The sequence below is a fragment of the Limanda limanda genome, chromosome 6 (assembly GCF_963576545.1).
Source record: "Limanda limanda chromosome 6, fLimLim1.1, whole genome shotgun sequence".
NCBI lineage: Eukaryota > Metazoa > Chordata > Actinopteri > Pleuronectiformes > Pleuronectidae > Limanda > Limanda limanda.
This window is the reverse complement of record NC_083641.1, coordinates 15,715,104-15,739,758: the sequence shown is the minus strand read 5'-3', so window position 1 is coordinate 15,739,758 and position 24,655 is coordinate 15,715,104. Positions and strand designations below refer to the sequence as shown.

The 24,655-nt window shown below is 42.5% G+C and overlaps 2 protein-coding genes across 3 annotated transcripts in view; one reads left to right on the top strand and one right to left on the bottom strand.

The window, feature by feature from the left end:
• The window catches only part of atm (ATM serine/threonine kinase), a 29,354-nt gene extending 18,056 nt beyond the window's left edge, over positions 1-11,298 (bottom strand). Inside the window, exons 1-26 of one of the 2 annotated variants that reach the window (XM_061072754.1) lie at positions 11,153-11,298; positions 10,858-10,992; positions 10,243-10,355; positions 9,484-9,626; positions 9,134-9,298; positions 8,724-8,901; positions 8,342-8,580; positions 7,657-7,826; positions 7,343-7,521; positions 6,774-7,145; positions 6,434-6,637; positions 5,591-5,692; positions 5,226-5,460; positions 5,007-5,138; positions 4,710-4,835; positions 4,488-4,577; positions 4,182-4,368; positions 3,871-4,064; positions 3,701-3,780; positions 3,408-3,563; positions 3,062-3,137; positions 2,564-2,697; positions 2,275-2,392; positions 2,007-2,177; positions 805-980; positions 356-599 (exon numbers count right to left, since the gene is read on the bottom strand). In XM_061072754.1, coding sequence (XP_060928737.1) covers positions 356-599; positions 805-980; positions 2,007-2,177; positions 2,275-2,392; positions 2,564-2,697; positions 3,062-3,137; positions 3,408-3,563; positions 3,701-3,780; positions 3,871-4,064; positions 4,182-4,368; positions 4,488-4,577; positions 4,710-4,835; positions 5,007-5,138; positions 5,226-5,460; positions 5,591-5,692; positions 6,434-6,637; positions 6,774-7,145; positions 7,343-7,521; positions 7,657-7,826; positions 8,342-8,580; positions 8,724-8,901; positions 9,134-9,298; positions 9,484-9,626; positions 10,243-10,355; positions 10,858-10,929 — 4,056 coding nt within the window. In that variant the 5' untranslated portion in view covers positions 10,930-10,992; positions 11,153-11,298. Of the gene's footprint in view, positions 1-355; positions 600-804; positions 981-2,006; positions 2,178-2,274; positions 2,393-2,563; positions 2,698-3,061; positions 3,138-3,407; positions 3,564-3,700; positions 3,781-3,870; positions 4,065-4,181; positions 4,369-4,487; positions 4,578-4,709; positions 4,836-5,006; positions 5,139-5,225; positions 5,461-5,586; positions 5,693-6,433; positions 6,638-6,773; positions 7,146-7,342; positions 7,522-7,656; positions 7,827-8,341; positions 8,581-8,723; positions 8,902-9,133; positions 9,299-9,483; positions 9,627-10,242; positions 10,356-10,857; positions 10,993-11,152 lie in introns of those variants that run through there. The other variant, XM_061072755.1, reaches the window with a different exon arrangement.
• A 383-nt stretch (positions 11,299-11,681) lies between these two features.
• On the top strand, positions 11,682-24,258 carry npat (nuclear protein, ataxia-telangiectasia locus). The gene is made up of 17 exons (XM_061073083.1): positions 11,682-11,858; positions 12,389-12,507; positions 12,615-12,675; positions 14,423-14,495; positions 14,632-14,672; positions 15,393-15,614; positions 16,041-16,116; positions 16,392-16,515; positions 17,056-17,147; positions 17,299-17,380; positions 17,478-17,574; positions 17,679-17,795; positions 18,368-19,780; positions 20,338-20,438; positions 20,979-21,072; positions 21,199-22,565; positions 23,342-24,258. Exons 1-17 carry the CDS (start codon positions 11,822-11,824, stop codon positions 23,420-23,422), a joined length of 4,197 nt encoding a protein of 1,398 aa, XP_060929066.1. The 5' UTR covers positions 11,682-11,821; the 3' UTR covers positions 23,423-24,258.
• Positions 24,259-24,655: the final 397 nt, after the last annotated feature.

The window sequence follows — 24,655 nt, the reverse complement described above, 5'->3', positions numbered from 1 at the left end:
GGGTCACATGAGAGACATGAGGTTGTGCATCACTGCCTCTCGAGCAATAATCTTTAAATTATCCTGTAGATAAAAATAGCTGTGAAGATTTTGCTTATGGTCGTGATGCAACTGCAATTCACAAATCAGTTAGGTTAGGTAAAACTCCTGTAGTCTGAGCCCAGCTTTAGTTGAGCTGCTGGTCATGCATAATTTACTGAAAAAGTAAGATGAAAACAGATGATTGTGCAAAAATTGTTCATGTGAGTAAGGTTGGTGTGCGTTTTTTCACATCCATTTCACAAGCATTTGAAACGCAGTAGGACAGGAATAATCTGATCCCACTTGTTCAGTCGACTTCAGCTGGTGTGTTTACCTGTTTGCCCAGACAGTTGTCATCTTTGAGCAGGTTGTACACTCTGTGGGCCGTTTCTCTCTGCTTTGCGACCTGCGAGTCCTGGCCAGACGCAACGAAGTACGGCAGGATGTTGACCATGATCTTGGGGAAGCAGTCGGCCAACAGCTCCTTCCAGTCCTTCTCCAGATACCGACCGATGGACCTCACCTGCTCAAAGTCATCGAGGAAGACCAGGTGGGGGACCAATACCTGGTAGGTAGAGCTACAAGAGGATATGAGACAACAGGGTGTTAAAACCAGGCGCTCGTAATTCATTAACTCTTTGTTGTCAAGTCTTGATAACATAAATTGTATATAATGTAGTGTAGGGGAAAGTATAGACTTTAAAAACTGGGTAAATGTTTAACACTGAACATGATATGACAACAACAAAACACCACTACAGTCGGAAAAGTTGATTTCCTCACCTATAGAAATCTTTGATGGCGTCATGGTCAAGGAGTGCGTAAGGGAAAGAGCCGAGAGTGTATCGATCGTCAGTCTGTCTCTGTACGAGCCACTCCGCCACCAAGTAATACAAGTGAGAAGTGACAAAGGTCTTCACACTCCTGTAGCCCAGTGCTCTGGATACACTGCACAACATCTGTCAAGGGAAGAAGAAACAGTTCATATCTCTCTCGTCTTTCAGTAGACTATTGATTTAAAGGGAAAGGAGCCACCTATTGACTCATTATTAAACCTTTACCAAAGTTTTACTTGTCAAGCTGCTAGGGAAGATACATGACAAAATCCTTGGACAGATAACATTTTCATCCTTTCACAGTGATGTCAGAATTCAATATTAAAACTAGTTTTAAGGGAAATTCCATTATTTTTCAACATGCACCCTATGTTTATAATTGTCAGGGTGTAAATGAAAGGCACTTGAAAAAAAACTTCTGTCCACTTTGATGATTTGATCGATGCGTTGTTGGCAACCATGAGGCACTAATGAGACTTGGGTTGATGAAGGAAGACAGAGGTGGATAGGTTAGTGAGCGGGAGACTTGGAAAGAGGAGTTTCGATTTGACAGAGAGAAACTATTATGGCAGAATATTTTTTGATGTGAATAACGTTGAAAACGCATTTGACTTCGATGGTCGGTCCTATTTGTTTGAGCCCAAGTATACAGACGAACAAGGAGAGAGTGAAAGAGGGAGGCACAATGCAGGGGAGAGACAACAAACTGCTCCATGGTTGTGAAGCTCTGGAAACTTTTTGGTTTTACAGTTGGTGCTGTGACCATATGTCCCAAAGACGAAGAATACCAATCCTGTGAAGAGCGGGACCTGATTATGCCCGATATTGGCTAGAATGATGTGTCCAAAGACGATTCCTTCTGACACTACATAACATTGTGTGACCAGGATATCCTCCCTCTGATCAACAGAGCTGTGTCTTTCTATGTTCCCAAAAATAAACTTAAAGAGCAGGTTGAGGCCAGAATAACAATTTGATCCTTTTATTGGATAAAAAAACTGAAATATCATGCTTTGTTACAGTTGCCCCATATATAGCTACTGCTGCTGTGTCGCGGCTACTGCTATAAGGCCCAGAAACATACCAGATATCCCCTTAAAGCATTTGAAACCTTATTTTGAATGATGCACGATGCTCTGAAATTGTGACCTTTTTGATGAGCTGCTCCTCGATGTTGTTCTCCTTGTAGGACTGGAACAGGGCAAACAGACACTGTTTTTCACACACCGGACTACAGCACAGCACCCCAGACAAACTCTTCAACAGGGTGGCCTTGCGGTTGAACGCCTCGTCCTTCTGGTCCTCTGAAGAGCTGCATCTCTATGTATGATCGCACGGTAAGAAAAAGTCAAACGGGGCTGAAGAAGGAAGAAATTATCAACTTTTCATGATGAGCAAGAACAATGTATGAACTCACTGGAAGACTCATTCCCTCCTGAGCCTTCAGGTAAATGTTTTCAAAAGCATCCTGCTGGTGTTTCAGTGGCAGCATCTTCCTTTTATCAGGATGCTCTGGTCTCATGTCCAGAAACAACCTGGATACAAAAGAGAATAATGTGACAGTCATAACAATTTTTAATTTATTCAATTTAATAGTTTTTATCTTATTTACTATCCTATTTTCTATCACACCTATTGAACAATCTGTCAATTCTGACGTTTATTCTGATAGAGTGGTGTTAATTCAGCTCCCAGTTGAAGCATACCTCTCCACTGACATGGCTACCAGCATGCGGACTTGGTGATGGGTATCTGAGAGGTGAGATGGGAGGATGATAGACACTGGACGCTGCTCCTCCTCGCCAAAACTCAGGACTGCCCACTCACAAGAGGGGTCAGCCTGTCACAGGGGAGAGACGTCAGGAGGATATTAGTGAACAGAATGCAGATGAAGAAGAGGGGAAAGATTTGTCCCAGGGAAACATTTCTCTCACACATTTCCTCAGTTGACTGAACATATTTTCAAATGCAAAAAATGATGCCACTGCCCCTAACCTCTGGACCAACATATCACTAGACAAATAACAGTTTACTTCCCAGTCAAATAAAACATTAATCTGATCTATAAAGGTTTGCCTGGCCTACGGCTTGATTTAGCTGGAGATGTTAAACATACAAGTCAAACATTTCACGGCTAGGCAGAAAAGCCTAAAACAACATTTAACGTAGTCGTTGGAAATTAAACACAACCTTTGAGATCTTACCTCCAGTAAAGCAAGCAGACACTGCACTAAAGCAGCTCGCACAGTTGCTATGCATTTCCCCGTTTGGATCAGGAAACTAAAAAAAGTGTCAAAAATTCCATCATAAAAAGCCAGGACAGACTTTCATCATGGTAAATCTTCATGCAGAATCAGAGTCAGATCAAAATCATGTTTGGAAGGTTTGACACAGTTGGCATCGACTCAAAATTTTAATTAAAAGGACATTATTTTCACACTTGATCATCCTCCATCAAAGACTCAAAGCACCTTGTGACAACCAGTGGCTTCATTTCATGATTTCAGACCAACCCTGTGCAATTTCATGGTATTAAAATATACCACTAACCAGAATCCAGACAGCACTTGGAGCAGGGATCCCTGAACATGTATCATTTCCTCTGGCATGTGGTGGGTTCTCCCCAGGCTCCTGATGGATGGTAACAAACCAAGCAGCGCAGCAGCACAGATCTCTGGGTCTTGACGGTGCAGACCACACAAATCTCTGTAAACAAACAGTGACACTTATTCAAAAAAACACTAGAATAGTTTATGTTGCCTCAAGTATAACGTGTATCATCAAGAACTGCTCTTTCTCTAATAAAATATATTTGTGCAGCAAACATATTTTATATTCCTTACGCCAGCGGACGCAGCAGCAAATCAAATTCGACTGGAGAGAGCGAGTCCTCAGCGGGAAGATTCTTGAGCAGAACTAGATACTGCAAGAGAACCCGATGTTAGTGTTCGGTAGCTCAGGAATCACTATTGAAACTGTGCCACAGTGACCCGCTGTCCCTGGTGCTCCTCACCATGTTGAGGTGCAGCAGTTTGCTGAAGTCAATCTGTTCCAGAAGCTCCAGCAGCTTGCGCCGCACATCCTGGGGTTTAAAAAGCAGGCCGTGGATGTGCTGGACAGAGCCGCATTCACACAGGAACTCCATGATGGCGAGGAGAGCCATGTCCTGCTGGGCCAGATGATCCTCTGCTAACAGGCTTTTAGCTCCTGAGGGAGGACAGAACCACAATACATCAGTAATTTCTTAATTTAAATACATTTTACCAAATAATTCCATAATTCCAAGAAAGGCAATAATTTAAACAGAAAGAGATTCTTTCTTACCTGGCCCACAAGAAGCATCAGTGCCGTCTCCCTTCTGCCTGTGGGTCCCATTGGTGCTGCTGTGAGGCTCCTCACCATCCTCAAACAAATCAACATCGTCCCCTTGTTGAGTCCTGGTCACCTCCCAGTCATCATCTACGTGATTGTCTTCCTCCAACACACTGACTCTCTTTGAAACACTGCTTAGCTACGGGGACAGGGAAGTGAGGTTAATTCAGTGAAGTGACAGTGAATGAATTTGAGATTCTTATCCTCAGGCCACAAACACCATGAATCTCTACATTTCACTGTATCTGTTTCACGTACCAACAGTTTGCAGATCCCTGCTAATTCACTGAGTAGACTGGCCGGCAGCGTCAAAATGAACAGGCTGGAGGAGATGGGACAAACTTTATTCTGCAGAAGAAATAAAAAAAGTGTTTATCTCTAGGAAACCAGACCAGATTTAGTCACAGTGACGTCGGGCAAATGAATCTCATTTATTTATAAATACATGGACTTAAAACTGTGGTGACGACTGTTGTTTACCGTGTTTTTCCTGCTGGCTGACTGTGTGCACAGCTTCATGACGGACCTTAGAGTGGTCATGGTCCCCTCCTCTGTCATCTTTACCATCACACTTGAAACAAACCCAGTGAAGTCCTGAGTCACAGCCTACAGACAAAAACACCCATCATAATTGAAATGTTATTCAATATCATCGACAGTCAATAAAGATTGATGACATACAGCTCTCCAAAAGAGAAGCCAAGATTTTTAGCCCAATGGTGGCTAGGTGGCACTCCACCTAAACTAGATTTCATCCATTTGAGTCTGAACGTTTACCTTTGCCTTTTTGAGGAGTTCTGAGTGGCAGGCATCCTGTTTAGTCAGAACCCCAGTGGAGACGTAAGCTTCTAAAACACCAGTCAGCAGAAGGACGCAGCGCACCAGACACTCTGGAGGTGTGGACTGAGACTGTGGAGAGCAGATCAAAATACATACCAGTCTGTCTGTGTGAACACTAACGCAGACACATAAACACAAGTACCAACTTCCACTCACATCAGGAGAGTAGCAGTTGAGCATTGTGTCGGCCACACAAAGCAGGGACTGCTCCAGCTTGTTCCTGAGACTGGGGACAGCAGTGAACTGGCCGTCAGCGGATGACGTCGTCAGGGACTCGTCGGTCGCTCGGACCTCTGAGGGAAGCATGTTGAAGCTGAACTGCAAGTAAAGCCTCTCAATCTCTTCCAGGTTGTCTTTGGTAGCAAGTGAGGATTGCTGCTGAACAAAGGCACTTAAAAAAGAAAACTCAATTATTTCTTATTTCAGAATTTCATTGTTTTCAGAAACGAGGGAGTTGCTACCACTGTAAAATAAATTGTGAAAGACACACAACAGGCTCTGTATCAATAATGATGTCTTACCTCTCAGCCCCATTAGTACCCAGCAGAAAGTTAAGGCCAGCTCTGGTGTCTTTCAAGGTCAGGGAGATCAGGATGTCAGCTATTAGATTGTAGGGGAAGTCTCTGTTCACAACATCAGAGAAAACAACAATTTACAGACCGTTCTCTTACAGTCAAGAAAGTAAATAGTTAGCAGCATAATTTCCCTTTTCTCTCTGTGGAGCATAGACTGTATATAAAGATGGAAGATCAGACATACGCAAACACTTCAGACACAAACCGTGGATTTGTGACATTCACTTTGCATTAATGTATGTGTGACCAACCATGCCCAAGTCATGAATCCAACCTACTGCATTTTAGTGAATGGGACATAGACCAAACAAAATATTTCACATCAAATAGATTTCTCTCAAAGATGGTTTCTGTCATTTTAGGTAGTTCTAGTCCTACTAGTGTACGTTCAAGTGCTCATACGTCCACTAAGTCTGTTTTTTATTCAACACATGATATTATAAAAAGTGGGTGCAATGTCCTGATTGACAGCCATGACTGACTCGAGATGGATCGAGCGTGGGTATCAGAGAGGCCTCACTGCCAGACCCCGGCACCAAATGATTGGTCGGTTTGGTTTAATTTCTGGATAGTAGAACGAAGTGGAGGTGCATCGTCCATCTTTATATACAGTCCATGATTTTGAGCAAAGAGTGCATCCCCTGGAGACCAACATTGTGTAATTTCAGCTCATAATTGTGCAGGAGTAGAAAATGTATAGTGAGTCTGGATAGAGCCAGGAAAACAACTATCTCCAATTATAGTCCTGCATATCGGCAGTATACATGGGAAACCAACTGACTGACAAACCTGCAAATTATGGGGTGAGGTCTGGAGCTTTCTTCCATCTCATCACTCTGGTCACTCATCAGCAGCCATGCAATGAGGTTCTCCTTAAGGTTTGGAGAACCAGATCCTTCTGTGATCCCTACATTGTCCCAGCCTGTCCTCAGTGTGAGTGCCTTAGGGACTGGACACTTCAATAGAGCCTGACACAGACATATAGCAGCACTCCTGTAGATAAGGAAAAAGAAAATAGTGATGCTATATTCATACACTAAGATACACACATTTATCAAGAGGGCACATTTAATATAAATGTGACATGACCAAATTAAACATTGCACAATGAGAAAACATAGAAACTTACTGCGATAGTTTGCATGCTGATGCAGAGAAAAGCTTCCAGAGCTCTCTGTCCATATTAATTAGTTGTCCGTGGACGATGGAGGCCAGCAGGTCCAAGCTAAAGGCCTCTGTCTGAGGCGAGCTGACCCCCCGTAGTGCAAGGGCCCACACCCGACCCCACAGCCTTCCCAACTCTGCCTTGTGGACCTGGGCCCTCTCAGGATAGCGGGTCTGGCACCGGGCTAGCTCCCTCAGACAGCGCAACACGTACAGCCCCCTCTCTCCTCTCCGCTGCTCTGCCAGGAGCTGGTACAGCACAGAGAGCAGAGGCACCAGCTCCTGGCGGGGCACCATGGACGGATACTTCGAGGTGAGCACCGCAGTGATCTGTAGCCTAAGAGAGGAAAATGGAAGAAGGATGGAAAATCGTAACGCGATCAGAGAAAAAAAAACACCAGATTATCTATGAGCATTACTCAAATAATCAGATGGCCTTTATTGCACCCGGTCTGAGGTTCACCCGTCATATAATTATATATTATAGTTTACCTTTAACGTGTTCATATGCTAACTGTGCTGTGATTTTCATACCATGGTATGGCATCAAAGTCACTGTGCTGAGGCTGAAGATGTTCTCGGAGGACCTCCCAGCCAAGCTCCATACGGCGGCGCTTGCTGGCTCCTCCCTGGGTGGGACTGGCCATCGGCGTGGCTCTGAGGGAGGCCTGGGTCACCTCCAAGATGTGGGTGTCATTGTTCTCACTGAACAACTACAACATGCAGGGGGGGAAAAAGGAAGATCAAGCACTTGATGTGGGTGCTTTCAGAACAGGTTGTTCTCTTTCTTACAATCAAACAGAGTTATGATTCAATCATGCATCAGCTGAAGACTTGATCTGTGTTACCTGATGACAGATGTCAGCTGTGAGCTCGATGACATTGTTTTTCACTGCGATGTGTCTTGACCCTGTGACGTACTTCCCTCTGCTGCCGAGATCACTGATTTCACTGACCAAAGCATCATACAAATTGTAGAGCTGACTCCGCCACTGGGTCCAGTCCTCAGCATGTGCACCTAATAAATGACAGGGTGAACAACTGCTGTGTTGGTTGTTTAATTATAGACCACACAAGTGAGTTATCTTTACATCTTTACCTAAATGTTGTGCTGATCATTTTTCCAAAGCAAACCCCAGGTTCCTGGAGTGATTGCCCTACCTTCGCCCACTGGATTGTAATTAATCATGGTATTTAATTGTATTTTATCATTTATCAGATATTAAAACTTGGTAAATGGTAAGCAGACTGTATTCATATAGCACTTTTCCTCTCTTATCAACCATTCAAAGCGCTTTACAGTAAAAGTCACATGACCCAATCACAAACACATATTTGTGGTCCAGTATCTTGCTCAAGGACACTTTAAAATGCAGACAGGGTTGGGATACATTTCCTGGCATATTCTGAAACGAAAGGTTGAAACTCTGTATTTGAAATCTAATGAAAAAGGTTTTGCATGAATGAACCTAAGTTCTAAAGTCCTGCATAATAAACACATTGTTTTAAAGAAAAAAAGAACAATCACTCCACCTGTGTCCTGAGTCTTGGCTCCTTTGGGGTGATGAACACACATCTGCAGATTGAAGAACTCCAAGATCTCCTCTTTGAGAGCCGCAGTGGGCCTCTTATCTGCCCAGATGTACAGTATGGATGGCAGAAGCTCCTCTCCCAGGTGACACACCCTCATCCTGCAGTTCATAGCGGAGTACCTCAAGAATATGTTGAGAGCCGAGATGAGGTGCTCCAAAACGGCCAAGTGTTTCTCCTGCCTAACAGGATCAACTGTGCATTAAGTTTCAATCGATCCAATATACTTGTGTTCTTTATTATAATAAAATAACAAAATAAGGATTGGGAGCAATAAGTATTATCAGTTTAAAAGGTTTCTAAAAAGGCTGGTAAAGGTTTTCACCTGGCGTTAAGCACTGCTTTGGAGAAGAAGCTGAAGAGGTTATTGTTACAGTCAGTAACTGTTAGATCAGTCTGCGTGCAGCAGCCCTGCACCACCATGTGGATGACTCTGTTCACTAAAACACGGTTTATGGATTTGGAAGAAGAGTCGAACAAACCACAGTACAACTTTAAAAGACCTAAGGAGCAGAAAAACACACAGGGGATTGATTAACAGCATGAACTAGATGAGACAGTAATAAGACGTCAGGTGGTAATAACACAATGTAATGAGCTGGTAAGTAAATATCCATTCTTATTAATATATGACATTTAACATGTAATCTGATCATTTTCAACATACGACGAATCAGGATGAATAATCTGATCATATCAAGAAATTAAGAGCAATTAGACAAAAGGATCACTGACTGTGCCACTGCTGTGGGGGGATGTCACACCAGTACTTGCGGACAGAGAGGATGTCTTTGACGAGGAGGCTGCTATAATCTTCTCCATACGCAGAGCAGCTGTAAGAGCCTTGCACCACCTCCATCACATGTTTCAGCAGTTCACTGCACTTTAGACGAGGCCCGCCTGCAGAGACAGAGACACAGTGAATCTAGTAGATACCTGTAATTCAGATCACTCATGTGGTTTTCTGATGCAGTGAAGAAAGATAGGATGGTCCCTCGCTGTGACAAAACACGCCTTAATCTACATTGTGAATGTGTGCAATTAACTGTTAGCTTGAACTGGATCTCAAAAGACAGTGTCCTTACGTTTGTTTGCATAGCGAATGAAGTATTTCATCAGACTGCACATTTCCGCCATCTTCTTCTTCCGTGTGGTGAGTGATGTCGCTGTGACAGATTTACTTGACTGCATGCTCTCTGTCTCCTTCTGGAAATAGCGCTGCAGAAATCTGACATGGGAAAAATGAAGTGGGAGCAAAACCGAACGGAAAGTGTTCATATTAAAAAAACGTCTGACTTAATTGACCCAAACAAAATCAGAACTCTTGATGTAGTGTTATAATATATTAATGATGTAAAGAAACAAACCTGAAACTAAATTGGCAACATAGAAACAAACTAGCTCCATTAACTTAACATGTATATTAGAAAAAAACATGACCACAGTTGTAAAATTAAGCAAAGATTTCCAAGACGTTCGGGTTTATTCCAGAAGCCATCAGACTGATGAAAATGAACCTTGATGAAAGCACTTGCTCTTTAACCAAATCCATCCTTTAGTGGGCGTTTTCTAATGTGACATATCTGTATTTTTTGTTTGTTTCTTTTTGTATTTTCTAAATTTGTTTGTATCTTTAGATTTGTCAGTTGTCTTTCAAGTTTACAAATTCGTTGTCTGTACACTTTTCTATTCCACCGGCCTTTAATCGCCCCCTTAGGGGAAGAATAAAGCAATTCAAATTGATTTGAACATAAAACCCAGGTGTGACTTGTGTTATACTGGATAATGTTATATGCATGTTGCTGCATAAATAGAAAATATGCAGATGTGCAAAGGGGAGTTACCTGAAAACAGTATCCCATGTGAGCTGCTTGGAGGATTTAGTTGCCGAGGAACGATCCAACTCCTGCACGATCTCTGGAGATCGGAGGAGCCGCCTGAAGCGTTCGGCTTCTTTCTGGAAGCATAAAGGATATTAGATAAGATTAGATTAGATTCAACTTTATTGTCATTGCACAGTACAAGTACATATACAACGAAATGCAGTTTAGCGTCTAACCAGAAGTGCAAAAAAAGTCAGTAAAAGTGCAGAGTATCGTGCATATTAAAGTGAAAATGTAATAAATAAGATCTGTACAGTAGAAATATATATGGAATATTACAGTATTAACAGGAATTGTAAGATATAAGGACGATGAATACACTATGAGCAGGATAAAAATATGAATATATATAAATATGAATACACTATAGGCGGGATAATACAGTATAAAAAACAAAGTAACAGTCAGTGCAATGTACGAATGTTCAAATGTCCAGTGGTTGGAGGAGGGTGAGGGCAGTCTAAGCCAGGGTGGAGGGGTTAAGGGATATGTTGGGTTTTATTAATACTGCGCATACTGATTCAACTTGTGCTGAAGCAATATATGACCAATTTGTCTATACACATGTGTGATTACCTTTCTCTCTGTGACTTTATCATTCTCCAGCCCCTTGCAGCAGCCCAGGAGATCATCCAGACCCAGACTCATGGTGCTGCACAGTGGCTGAGGGCACAGTGTGAATCAGTGTGGGGTAGACTCCTGTAACCAGTGCTGAGACAGGATGTTGACAAGACAGGATGATGTTGTTATGAGTCCACACACAGTGTTTACTACACAGAGGCGTCAGATCTCCTCTGAAACCGTTTACATTGATCAGTCAGCCGGGCATTGCACACGACGCACTTTATCAACACAACATGACCACACTTACTTTGAACTTGAGTTCGTGTTCAAACACTCGATCTGTGGCTGGGTCACGGAGCTGTCACACACGCAGGAGCAGACATGAGCTGTGGTGCTGCGGTGCTGGATGGGCCTGCTGCTGCTGCTAATGCTGCTGCTGAACCTCCTCTGACAACTTCCCCATCCTGACCTGACGTTAACCCAGTTTACTCACACTCACGTACACATGCAGACCAAGCAGGAAATTCCCGCCCCAAGAGTCGGGGTGAAGCGGAGACGTCATATCCAGGTCACGGTAGGAGGAAGCGAGTCCTTTCGCTTTAATGCTAACACCAAATCCAACTTGCTGCCTTGCTAGCTGCTGTGCTACCACAGCGACAGAGTGGTCTTTAAAGTCACATTCAATACAAGTTATGCTTTACATGCATAAGGCAGCGTGTGGGATGAAGTGTAGTTCGGTGTTTCTGAAGGGACCACAACCCCCAGGAGTCCGAGCGACACGTTACTCTAACACTTCCGGGGTATAAGTTATTGAGTTCCCCGCCTTTTGACTGAGCAGCAGTTTGTCAGGTCGTCCTCTGACACCGGCGGGTTTATCTCGATTTGACGCCGAACAACGCGTCTCCGACACATTGTCTAACGAACATGTAGCTGGTTTACTCGCTTGTTCGTCGTCTTCTTCCACTCAAGAGCAGACATGTTGCTGCCGTCGGACGTTGCGAGGCTTGTTTTGGGTGAGTCAAATACAAAGCTGCCTTTACGTGAAGTCTGCAGAATAGGAAGAAGAACAACATACTCTCGTCTTTTCCCCTAAAGTGTAGAGCCCTTTACTGCGAGATGAGGTTGTAGATAAACAGCTTGAATTCGCTGTTGTTGCTGTTTGACGTTTGTATTGTTATTCATCCGATTCAAACTGTCGTTATAGGTCCTAGGTCATGGACTGACTGGTTTGGTTATTATTGTAGCTAACTGCCAGCTGTGTTGTATTTGCAGCCATTCTCCCCATAGTACCGTGCTTATGTCCACCACGATTAATTAACTGCACCTGTCACAAAATCTCTATTTACCTGACTCTGAATCATGTCTTTTTGCTGCTAAAATCCCACTCATTGTCTCGCAATTTCAGATTAAACAGTAGGACCTGAACGCACCATCAGCCAACAACGACACTAAACTGGGAACAGGCCCCCCAGAGCTTATACACGTATTTAGGACAACTTTTTATTCACTGTCTGAACTTTGTTTTATAAATGTCTTTCTCCAGGCTACCTCCAAGAAGAGGGACTGTGTACCACGAGCCAGGCTTTCATCCATGAGAGCTGCAATCTGAAGGAGTATGCTGAACACACCACACTAGATGGGACTATTCCTGCCTGTGTATTTGTAAGCCTCTCTTTCTCTCTGATAAGGCCTCTCACTGATTGTTAACATTAATATGAAGGCACTGATTACGTGTACATGTGTGATCTGTTGTTTTTGTTCCCTCACAGTCAATCTTTGGGAAAGGCCTCTCAACTATCTTAAATGAGTATGTGGCTGCCAAAACAAAGGGTGAGTCTATCAGCCATTATCACCGTTAGAGATGAAACACCGTGAACATTTTGTATTACAATTACAGTGACATAAATTATCACTGTTACTAAAGTTTTATTGTTAATTGTGATGACAATGTTCAAAAAAGTACAGATACACATACTGAAGTGATGATATATCACCAAATTGTATATTAAAATAATAAATTATAATCAATAAAATAATAATATAGTGCCACATAACATCTTATTAATTTTGCAACATTAACTTTGAAGAAGGAAGGCTTTGGTTGCTAAAGAAGCTTTTTGTTTTGCAAGTTATGCAGGTTAAAATTAAATCATAAATAACAAATTAAAATGTACACGTAAATTACAACACAACCACTATGAACAAAGTCATATGCATGTAAGAACAATTCAACTATTTGTAAACAAATCAGATGTTGATGACATACATAGTAACACAAAACAAGCAGAGTCAGAGCTAAGGTGAGAAGGTTGACAATAGGCCTGTCACGATAACACATTTTTCTGTGCGATTAATTGCCCCAGAAAATTATTGCGATGAGCGAAAATATTGCCGTTTTGACACCATTTTCAACTTATATAATGATAATGGCATAATGATGCAAGTACACCCTTTCGAAGATCAATAAACTTTTATTTTTAAAGAACACTGGAACTGGACATCTGGAAGACATTTAAGAAAGACTTTTTCATTGCCAAATATATGAACTGTTTAAAGTAGATTATAAATATAAATAAATACAAAAACTTTTTAACTTAAAACTATGAATAATATATGAACTGTTAACAAAAGTTTACACTATAGTTAAATAAATAAAAATAAATACAAAACAGACACACTCTGACTCGTGACTCTGACTTCGGTGCCTGAGCCAATTGAGACCCCGTGTCTCCGCGGAGACCCCTGTGTCAGACCGCTCGGAGACCCCCGTGTCTCCGCGGCTGGGGCTGTCGCAGGCAGGCTTCCGCCCGCCTTCGTCCCCCCGAACGCTTTTGTGAAACCTTTCTCGCCGTGGTCTCCGTTCCTCCCGCCCCGAGCCTTTCCAAGCCGACCCGGAGCCGTCGCGGCGCACCACGGAGGAAATGCGCCCGGCGGGGGCCAGCCAGCGCTTGGGAGAGGGCTCGCGAGGAGATCCTCCCACACCTGCACGGGAGCCCTGACGCGCGCGGGCAGTGCGGAGACAAGAGTCTGTCCACCGGCAGCCGCGGCCGACTGCCGGATGGGATCTGCATCGATCTCATTTTTAGCCTTATGCGAGCAGAGTTGACGGACATCCGTCATAGCGACGGAAAACTTTAATCCCTGAATTTATTGCAGCCGGCAAAAAATTATCGCTCATTTTAATTTATCGCGCAATTAATTGATTTATTGCATATCGCGACAGGCCTAGTTGACAACTCGTTATCTTAAGTGCAGATGTCAGCCCTAAATGTCTAAGAGTCAGGATAAAATATCAGCATTTGCTGAACTCATGCGATTTGGCAACAGGGGATGCGGACAGTTGCTAGCTATATTCAGAGCACTAGCAGCTCATGCTATTACACTATCAACCAAATCACCATGGAAATCCCAGCAAATGTAGATTGAATTGGTACAATCAACCGTCAAATTTTACCACTGTATACAGTGAAACCAGTAACTGTTTCATCACTTCTTGCGATTTGTGAAATGTAACATTTATTACTAGATTATGACAAAATGTAACATTTATGGTTAATTCTTGTGTTTCTTCTTTCAGAGTCTTGTCATGAGGTTCCTGTGATGATGACCTCTTTGTGGAAAAAGTTGGATTTTACAGTCAACCAAATCAAGTAATTCCACTCATCAAGATCTAACATATCATCACTGCAATTTTCTCAAGTTGAAATGATCTTTCCTAATGATAGTGGATTTTCAGTGGGATTTTCATCACTCATACTGCTTCATTGTCCTCTATCTTTCTTTTAGGTCACTGCAGAATTCACCAGCTGTATCAGCAAGTCAGAGAAGTGAGTGTGCAATATATATTTTTTTCAATTGAGGGGCATTACTTTGCACAATCAGGTTTAAGTTGTATTGCCACTGAGAACTGTGAAGCACTGAAGGATAAGGCTGTGTATGTTCGCCGTAGTTCTGCAATTATGTGCCCCGCTCTCTAAATCAGAGTTGGTCCAGACTGTTTCACTGTTTCCATCAAAGAGTCATGGCTAAGCTAAGTGTGCTAGCATAATACCAGAGGCCTCCTTACTAAGGTTTTGAGCCATTATGTTGGACAGGTAACGATAGTGTAGAGCGGACTCCGTTAGGATTATGCATTTACATGTGAAGCTGCACATTTTGGAATAGCCTGACTATCGTCTTTCTTTACAAGCCTATTGTCAGCATAGCGTTGTTTATTACAGTGTTGAATGTTGAAGCCTCTAACAACAGCATGCAAAACATACCGACACAAATAAGTTCACAAAATGTAAGAAACACTGGTCAAAAAATGATCTAAAGGGATAGTTCACTGAAAAAATGTCAAAGCCATTCATCATCTACTCATACATATGCCAATGAAGGGGTGGGTGAAGTGTTTGAATCCACAAAACACTTTAGTTTCAGGGGTAAACAGTGTTGCAGCCACATCCAAAACAATTGAAGTAACGTGCGATAACTTTTTCAAATGTAATAAAAAAAAGAAAATCCATATACACAACATTTTAACAATTTTCTTCTATCCATGGCAGCACGTTCACGCGTTGGATTAGCAAACATGGCAAGACAGCGGGTCCTGACCGTGGCTTCAGCCGGTGCTGAAACGAGCTCCATCATCAGCCCGGCGCAAACCTCGCACAGCATGTTCAGCCACTCGACCCCTGTGAGCTACTCTGCTCCGCACATCAGACAAGCTCCTGGCAGTGGCACACCCCAACAGATCCATGATGGCGGCCGATTACTGAGTATACCAAGTCAGTATGATAAAACATGCTTTTTATTTATTTCTATTTTACAAGTTTACAAGTGGTCATTTTACAAGTGTTTGTGTTTTAATATTTATCTCAGTCATTCTTTGGGTAGGAATTTGAAAAATCGGCCATCTCATAGATTTGTAATGATGATGAGCTCTTGTCCAAATGGATATATCTACAATATTCACTTTTATTTTACATTCTTAGTCGTGGAGAGGATTTTATTGCTTAAACAATTGTCATTGAAGCACATGAAGCATTCAAGCAGCTATTCATATATTGTTTTTATAATGCGTCAGAAAAAGCTTCCCTTGTAAGGGGGTTATTGAATAGAGTTAGCAAAGCTGTGCTTGTTTTGGCACTCGCTATAAAAAGTCCGCAAAAAATTGCTTTAGAGTGACGTGTGACCACATGTGTTCATTACAGGGGATTCACCGGTTCATATCATTGTGTCAGAGAATAGGCTAAATCCAGGCCCAATGTCTCCTGGACGACGGAAATGGTAAGAAATCTTCTCATATTGCAATTATTGTTAACCCCCTCTTATTTAGAATTTAACACATTCTTCCCACTAACCCACTGTGGCTTTCAAGTCACGATTAATGTCTATGTCAATAGATATAAAACAAGAAAACCTGACTAGAACAAAACTGCCACAAGTCTAAATGTCTGCCAGGATAATGGAGATTTTTTGCTCAGTGTTTGTGATGGGATTGTATGGCATTATACTTGCTTTTCGTTGCCTTATGAAGCTTAAAACCTTTCCTTTGCCTTCAGGGACACACCCAGGAGGAGAGGTGGTGCACAGAGTGGAACCAGTGGTCCTGGCAGATCTGCCACAGCTGTCAGTAGCGTCAGTGCTGAACCCCAGCCTGAAGAGGTTGTTAATGAAACTTTTCCTGTAGGTAGAACTGCATGTTTCATGTCTGATTTCCTCTCAGGTGCTATTTGTAAGGCCAACCTTAGCATTAGCCGATGTTTAGCATCAAATTTTATTTCTTTACTCGGCAAGAGCTGTCGTTAGCAGTGGAGATCTTAACTCCTTTGCATCTGCTGAAGTTAGCATGCTAAGCAGTCCCAGTCCCGGCCCAGCCAGCTTGTCTCACCATTTTCAATAACAAGTCACTGTGTTTCAAGACACCCCCCCTATTCCTGGCAACAACCTGTGTTCAGCTATGAAAACTAGAACATGCTCACTTTTTAAATATTGTTTTCACAGATTTTCACTCACAATATTCTTCATCTGTCTTGCGCAGCAAAGCAAGGCTCAACTACCTCTATACTCTCACAGTTGTAGGACACTCTGTTTTAATTTTTTACTCAGCTTGGTGAATGACGTGATGCTGCAGACACTTAATCAAATATTATACATGCATGCTCTCTCTTGAAAACATCAATCAATATAAAAATTGATAGATAATCATTTGTTTTCACTCCACAGCAACTTGTGATACAGAATGCACGTGACAGGATACTGGGAGACAGATCATTACAAGAGAAGCTTGCTGAAAACATCAACAAAATCCTTGCCAAGTAAGTGCTGAGTTGGAACCCAGCATTGCCTCACTGCATCTGTATTAAGTCCATTTAAATTGATTGTCCATGATTTTATCAGTGACAAAGACTGGCGGCAGGGTAAGGTATGGTTTTACTATTTTCTTCTCTGTTTTGTCTGTAACATCAGTGAACCAACGCCTCAAACATCCAAGGCCTCTTCAACCACAATGGAGACAGACCCGTCTATAGATGAAATCCTAGGATTACAGGTGCTGAAAAAACTATCATTAAAGCAAATTCACTTTCTCTGTTCTCAGTTCCCTGTGTGCCATCATATTATTTCTTGACACATATCCTCTGACACAGGGGGAAATCCATATGAGTGACGACGCCATCCACGACATTTTGGAGCAAACGGAGTCTGACCCAGCTTTTACGGCCCTCTTTGACCTCTTTGATTACAGTAACTATGACCTTTTTTAGACTGAAATAGTTTGTTGTTTAGATTGCATGTTTCTCAATTATGTAAGAAAGCACAATGAAAAGTTATCAATTATGAATTTGCAGATAAATCCAAATTCCCTGATGGAGAACCAGGGGATGAAGATGTGAGCAGTAGTCCCGAAGAGAGTGATGCTGCTGGATCTCCATTGACGTTCAGACCCCTTCTGAGTGATGATCCAGGTATTCTTTAGATTCGATAGTGCACTCTTATATGAAGACGACACAGATCTCATCACTTGGTCTTTAATCTCACACAGTTAGAGACAGGGTTTAGACTTCAAACTTCATGTTTAGTTTAGATGTCAGAATTACTAGAACAACTAGAAGGGCATAGATAATGCATACCACCACCAAGGGCTAACGGCATATCTCTTAATGTTAATCAAAACATAACCTTCTTGGGGAAGGTAAATAATGTGGCGTTAGAGGCTTACAGGCAGCGTTTCCAACTTAAACGTCTTTCCATTTGATATCAGGATTCACTAAAGGTTATTAAGAATGCAATGGGTTTCCTAAGTTTATATGAATGTAGGTATGTCTGCAGTGAAAGTATCATCCTTAAGTCAGTCACATATTTCATTGGCTTTCTCATTGTCTCTTTTATTGTATGAGAGGAGGAGAACAGGCTTGACTAGAGTTTGCAAACTGGTCACAGTTTGACGACTACACCATAAGATATTTTTTACCCAGAGAAGTAGTATTTGTGTTAATTGCTGATCATGATTTTTATTTTTGTACTGTTTATTTTTCAGGTACTACACAGAGAGATATTAACGTTTCTGATACAAACCCTGTGACCGTGAAGACGAGAGTCGGACAAGATCGTAAGACCAGGAAGTCTGCTCCTTCCACCTTGTTAAAGAAAACGCTTCTTGCCCCCAGAGGTAAAGCCTCGAGAATTGAGGGCAGTTCAGCCAGATTGTTGGTGAGTCATGAGGAGCACCGAGGAGTCTCACCTCCTGCAAGGAAGTCGAACAGAAAAGAAAGCGCCTCGCTCTTTAATAACAGTGTTGCTGTTACACCGATGGATATTGATGAACCATTGAATACACCCCCTCCTCCTTCAGACAGCATGGCCTCTTCTGAGCCTGCCACAAAAGACAGCACCTTCACAACTGGTCTCTGTGAATCGGTTCCCTCATCAAGAGTCTCAACTACACTTGTTGCACCGTTGGTGACGTCAACCTGTAATGTGGATAAAACAGAGGAGCATAAACAAGCACAACATTCTACAGAGCAACCTACAGTCCCCTCTTTAGCTCTGGGTGATCCGCCTGATTATTTGTCTCCTGTACAAGTTGAACTCACTCCTGTGTCGACTGTTGACCTGTCTGCTATCGCAGCTTCTAGCGATGGAGGAGACACTCATCTAGGCTGTACTCACTCTGTAACATTAGAATCTGCCTCTTCCACATCTGCCTCCACAAACGCCACAGCTACAGCTGTGCCTGCCTCGCCATCAGCTTCCCCTGTTGCACCATTCAGAGCAACACCTGACTCCCCCATATGTGCCTCGGCCTCTACAACTCTCACAGCTACCCCGACCTCATCCACACCTGCCTCACCCGCATCGTTCTCCTTCTGCGCCCCAGTTGCATCAGCACCTGATCCTTCATCCACAAATGTCAACCCCCAAAGCAAGGCTGCCGCACTTTCCAGTAATATAGTTTCTTTGAACATCATCATCAGTGATAACCAGGATGTGGAGCTGGCCAACGACGCTGCCTTGAATCAGGCAATTTCCAGCATTTCTGAGGATAAGATACCCACCATCTATCTTTCCTCTCCAGCCAAGTCCCTTGGATACTCTAGCGTCCCTGGCACTCCAAATAATAACTTGGATGAGGTGGCACAAGCAGTTAGTAGTTTACAGGGCTTCGAGGCAACTGCTAGTCCTCTCACCGGTAGGGCTGTGGGATTGCTGGCATCTCCATTATCAGGGACATCGCAGGCCTATCAGAGCTACGTAATTCAACTACCCCTGGACACGACTAACCCTCCTCTCCCAGGAGCCACTGCCAGCTACATCCTTGTGACTGAACCCCCGACTGCAGACGCTCAGTCCAGACGGTTGCTACTCCCTGCTGGTGTCTCAAAGGGACAGCCATTGCCTACCAACCAGTTTGGGGCGACTACTTCAACTCATCCTCAAGGCTACTCCACTGGTAAGAAACAATGGAGTACAAGAGTGGCTCATCTTAAAAGACAAAAGTTAATCTTGGTCTCACCTTAATGAGATCAAATAAGATCCTCTCTTAGTCCCGCTATGGGGAATTTGCAGAGTTTCAGCTGCAAAGGGATATTAAAACTAGTAAAGAAGTAAACATACAAACAAAAAAAATGTACATTTAACAATTAATAAGGATCCTTGTTACTACCTGTTTATATTACGGAACCATTGATTTTTTTGTAAATATACCAAAAAAATCATTTGGATTTGCAAAAATGCCCAGTTATATGGCTGAAGGAGAAAGAAATTGCATTTTATTTTAATAAAAACATATTTTGCAAGTAGTAATACTATTTTTTATTGGCTCCAGATTATTTCCTACAGCTCATAAAATGTCCACAGGTTTAACAATGAAGCACAATCCCCCCAGATCTGCGCCAATCATTCATTGTGTAGCTGATTCTTTGTTGTTCATTGCCTTCTGTCTGTCAAGACTATTGCCATCCTCTACAATTAGTGTTAGTTAAAACATTTTTTGTTCTTTATGTGCAGGGTCAGCTCTCATCTTACCATCACCTGTTAAGCCCCTGATGCTTCCTATATCTGTAATGGGCCAGAGCTCTCGTGGGAGTGTCCAGATGGTGTCTAATCAGGTAACACAACTTTATCTTCAGTTGTATGGTCTGAGTCTATAGGTATTTTTTGGTTTTACCATTTTTAACAGAAAACGTGTTTTTGCTATGTGGCAGAGATCATATCTGTATCATGAGATCTAATGGGCAGGTTACCATGAAAGCTTCTACAGATGTTACCCAAAAGATAACCAATGATATTTTGTGAGCTTTGCTCTAACAGCATCCCCAGATCAAACTTAAATAAACAATGTGTCCAAAACAATTGCAGAATTTTTGACATTTTGTTTGAATGAAATCTACATTTTGTGCCCCTCAAATAATCTCCTTCAGAATTTGTATTTGTATTATTAATGAGCCAATGATATTTATTCTCTGAAAAAACAAACCAATTATTTCCCCACTGTGGGTGAGGCTCCATCAACAGTAAAATATATATATAAACTTCATAATTGTGTAACATGTGGACTAAAGCACAGTGTCCCTTCAGGGGGTTTCCATTGGCTTTGGAGCTTTTAGCAATGTCCAGAACAATAACACTTATCTCTGTTCTATTATCAGCTGGTTGCCATACCAAATCCAGTGTTGGTACAGCAGCCAGAAACTGTCAACCCCAAACCTTCCACAGTGGCAGTCAAAACATCCACAGTTGCTGGTAAGTTACATGCTAACTTGGAGCAGTAATCCCTGATTTAGTATATTCTTATATCCTCAGTGTTGTTCTGGGTTATGTTTTCATGTCACTGCTTTGCTGCTCTGACCATATTTCTCTGAATTGCAGGCACTGAGGAAACTGTGGTTGGTAAAGTAATTCAACCTGCTTCAGCTGAAAATACAAGCCAGCAGGATGCAGCAAAGAGTTCCAGTTATCGTAGAATTTTATTTTTTGACTCTTCTGCCGGAGTTCAACTACAAACTCCTGAAACCACAAAAACCAACTCACCTGCAGCCCCAAATACATCTACACCACGATCTGTCAGGCAACCTGGGAAAGTTAAAACACAACTAGCCCCTCAAATACGGCCTGCTATCTTAAGTGGCAACAAGCCCAAGAGGAGAATAGAGATTACCAGATGCTCATCAGATTCCCAGAATGTAGGAGGGTTAGTGAAGGAGGCAGAGAATTCCAGGCCTCAACAACAGCACCATAAAGGTCCTGTTAAAAATAACTCTCGCAAACAAGATCATAAGATCAACAACCCAGAGACTCGAAGTGCAAGTGCCAGCAGGGTGGGTTCTTCACAGCCTGAGGCTTTGAAAAAGTTAGAATCACAAAGAAGATCCAAATCTACTGACAAGAAACACACTAATGATGATGGAGAAGCAAAAGCTCATAATTCACAGAGGTCAAAGATGTCTTCTCACACTGCAACGAAATCAGGGAGTAGAAAGGATAAAGAGGAAAGCAACACGAAAGAACCTGCAGAAAAGGCTCCTGCCAAATCGCGAGAGGGCCGCACAGAAAAGAGGAATCCTTCTCAGGAAACGCCAAATGTGACATCCAACAAGGAAAATGAAATTAAGGGGCGTGTGCAAGAGCAGCAACAGCAGTCTACATCGGCATCCTCAGCATCAAGCGACCTCAACCCTCCAGCTGTCACTCAACCAGAATCTAATCCCCAGTCCAAGGCTACAAAAGCCCAGTCAAAGTCCTGCTCTCTGGCTAAACAGGCAGCTGAGATGCTGCAGGACATCCAGGAGCTAAACTCTCCTTCCACCCCAGCCAAGAGGCCTGGAGCAAGTGCCTCAGATATAAGCCTACCCAGTACCCCTGGGACCGGCTGTAACCAGGTGGAGTCCACCTTCCGTCACAGGACTCCTTCCAGACAGAAAAGGGGTAACGACGGAGAAGGGCCTCAGAAGCGTCTCTTGCCCCCCAACACCCCGGATGTCCCCACCTGCAGCCCCGCTAGTGAGGCTGGCAGTGAAAGCAGCATTAACATGGCCGCTCACACACTCATGATTCTTTCGCGGGCTGCCATCGCTAGAACAGGCACTCCCCTGAAGGACAGTTTGCGTCAGGATGGAGTTGGAGAAAAGTCACCCACAAGCTCAAAGATCTCTAAAAAACGCAAACAGTCTTCTCCCACAGCCGGCACACCGGCCAAGAAAGAGTCCAAACGATCGCCAGGCATAAAGAATGACCGGGTAGGCATAGTGCTAGTACATCTTAGTCTATATAATGATATATATATAACTATATATCCTAAGAATTATGGCTCATGTATTAATTGTCATTCAGTTGAATAATTGATTGATTCTCTCAGATCAATTAAAATGTCATGCTGATGTAGGTGTAATTATAAGCAGACAGTAACTAAAACTCCAACAACCCTAAAGGATGAGCCAGAATGCGCTTGCTCTCTTTAATGACAATATGCCCTGTCTGGCAGGACAGTACATACTGATGGAAGTTAAGTTTAGTCTTTCAGCTTTGACCTGCGCCTGACTAGAGGAGTTTGATCACACAGTACAGAGGAGAAACACTTTTAAAGATATGCAGGTTAGGTGCACAGCAATCTAAATTCCCTGAAGGTTTGAATGTGTCTGTCCATCCTGTCCCCCCTGTATGTCCAGTGTGTCCTCCATCACCCTGAGCAGGATTAACAGATAAGGATTAAAGTAACGACATGGCCATTACTCTGTTGCCACCATCAGGCCAATCTTTATAATTTTTTAGACCTACTCATTAAAAACAAATCCGAACTAAATAGACTCCTTATTTTTATCAATTCAGCCACATGGAGCTGGAAGCATGTTGTTCGGCCTGTTGATGAGGCACCTGTTTAGACGACACCCTCTGTTACAGTTGGGGTCCTTGCATATTTTTGTGTCGGGCTGAAAAGTTTGGGAACTCCATTGATAAACAGCCAATGATACATATTTGTATTAATGTAATTCTGACTTTTGCTTTAAATCTGCAGGAGAAAAAGAGAGTCGTCGATTGCTTTCCCCAAGACTTGGATGTGGATAAGTTCCTGTCATCCCTCCACTATGATGAGTGAAATCCGACACACCAACGAGGAAGGACTGCCCTTTTCACTACCTGCTTAGGTTACTACCCAGGAATAGAACAAGCCATCAGCTAAAATAGGGCCTCTGGTTCTTATTAGTAACCTTGCCCGAGACCTTATAAGCTGCAATGCCGCCTGCTGCCAATGAGGAACTTTGATTCTGCTGGCTAGTGTCCAGTGCGGGCAATCGACATAACATCCTGTTAAATGCAGCAAGGCAACCACGGCACGGTGCACTGAACTGTTTATCCTCATGTTCGCCTCATGTTTTAATCACCTTTTTCATTTACTACATCAGAACAATTACACATTTGTCTGTGGGCACTTTGCCATAAATGATGCTGGTTGCTTAAAATTAGTGATTTAAAACATTCCCTTGGTCAATATTTGACTCTAGCTGTGTATATATGTGAAACATTTTCGGGAATATGTCGCTTCCTTTTATTTGAATAAAACTGAAGAAAAAGTGTTCATTATCAGAAATGTTTGACTAACTGAAGAATAATGTTTTAAATGTATATATTTTTTTCTTGCATACACAAGTATTGTATTCCTTTTTTGTTTGTTTGTAGAATCAGACGCATACTTTGTGAAAATGCAACTGTGCATCTTTGCACATTCAGGCTTAGATAGAACTAAGATATGGCCTTGTGTGTTTTTCCTCTGTGTAAACTTGCTGGACCTGTTCAAAAGTAAATCTTAGGATGGAAGCACTGAAACTCCAGAGAGGTTGTGTAACATGTCATGTGCTTGGCAAAAGTTTGTGAATGTTGTGAAGCCAATAGGTCACATGAGGAATGGAATAGCACCTGAGAATTGGGGAATAAATGGTCACATTTATTAAATAAGTTGTTGCTCACTGTCTCCATATCACACTTGGCAGCTTTTTTCTGTGAGGTAAAGTGTTTTTTTTGTGACTAATGTTTGTGAGATCTTCCAAGCATGCACTCTTGATATGTTGACACCTCTGACCCATGACACATGATGGACATGAAAGGGCACACTGGGACAGAGCAACAATTCTAAAAACATTAGCTGAAGCAGTTTCAACGTAATATAACTTTGCTTTCAACACTTTTTAAAATATTTTTAATGTATATGGGTCACGAGTAAATCCCCTGAAAGGTAAAGCAAGGTAGTGTTGCAATAGTTTCTATTGGAAAATCTGGCAACATCCGATTGGCCCACAATCTGCAGTTTACGGAAATACGTCTTTATTGAATT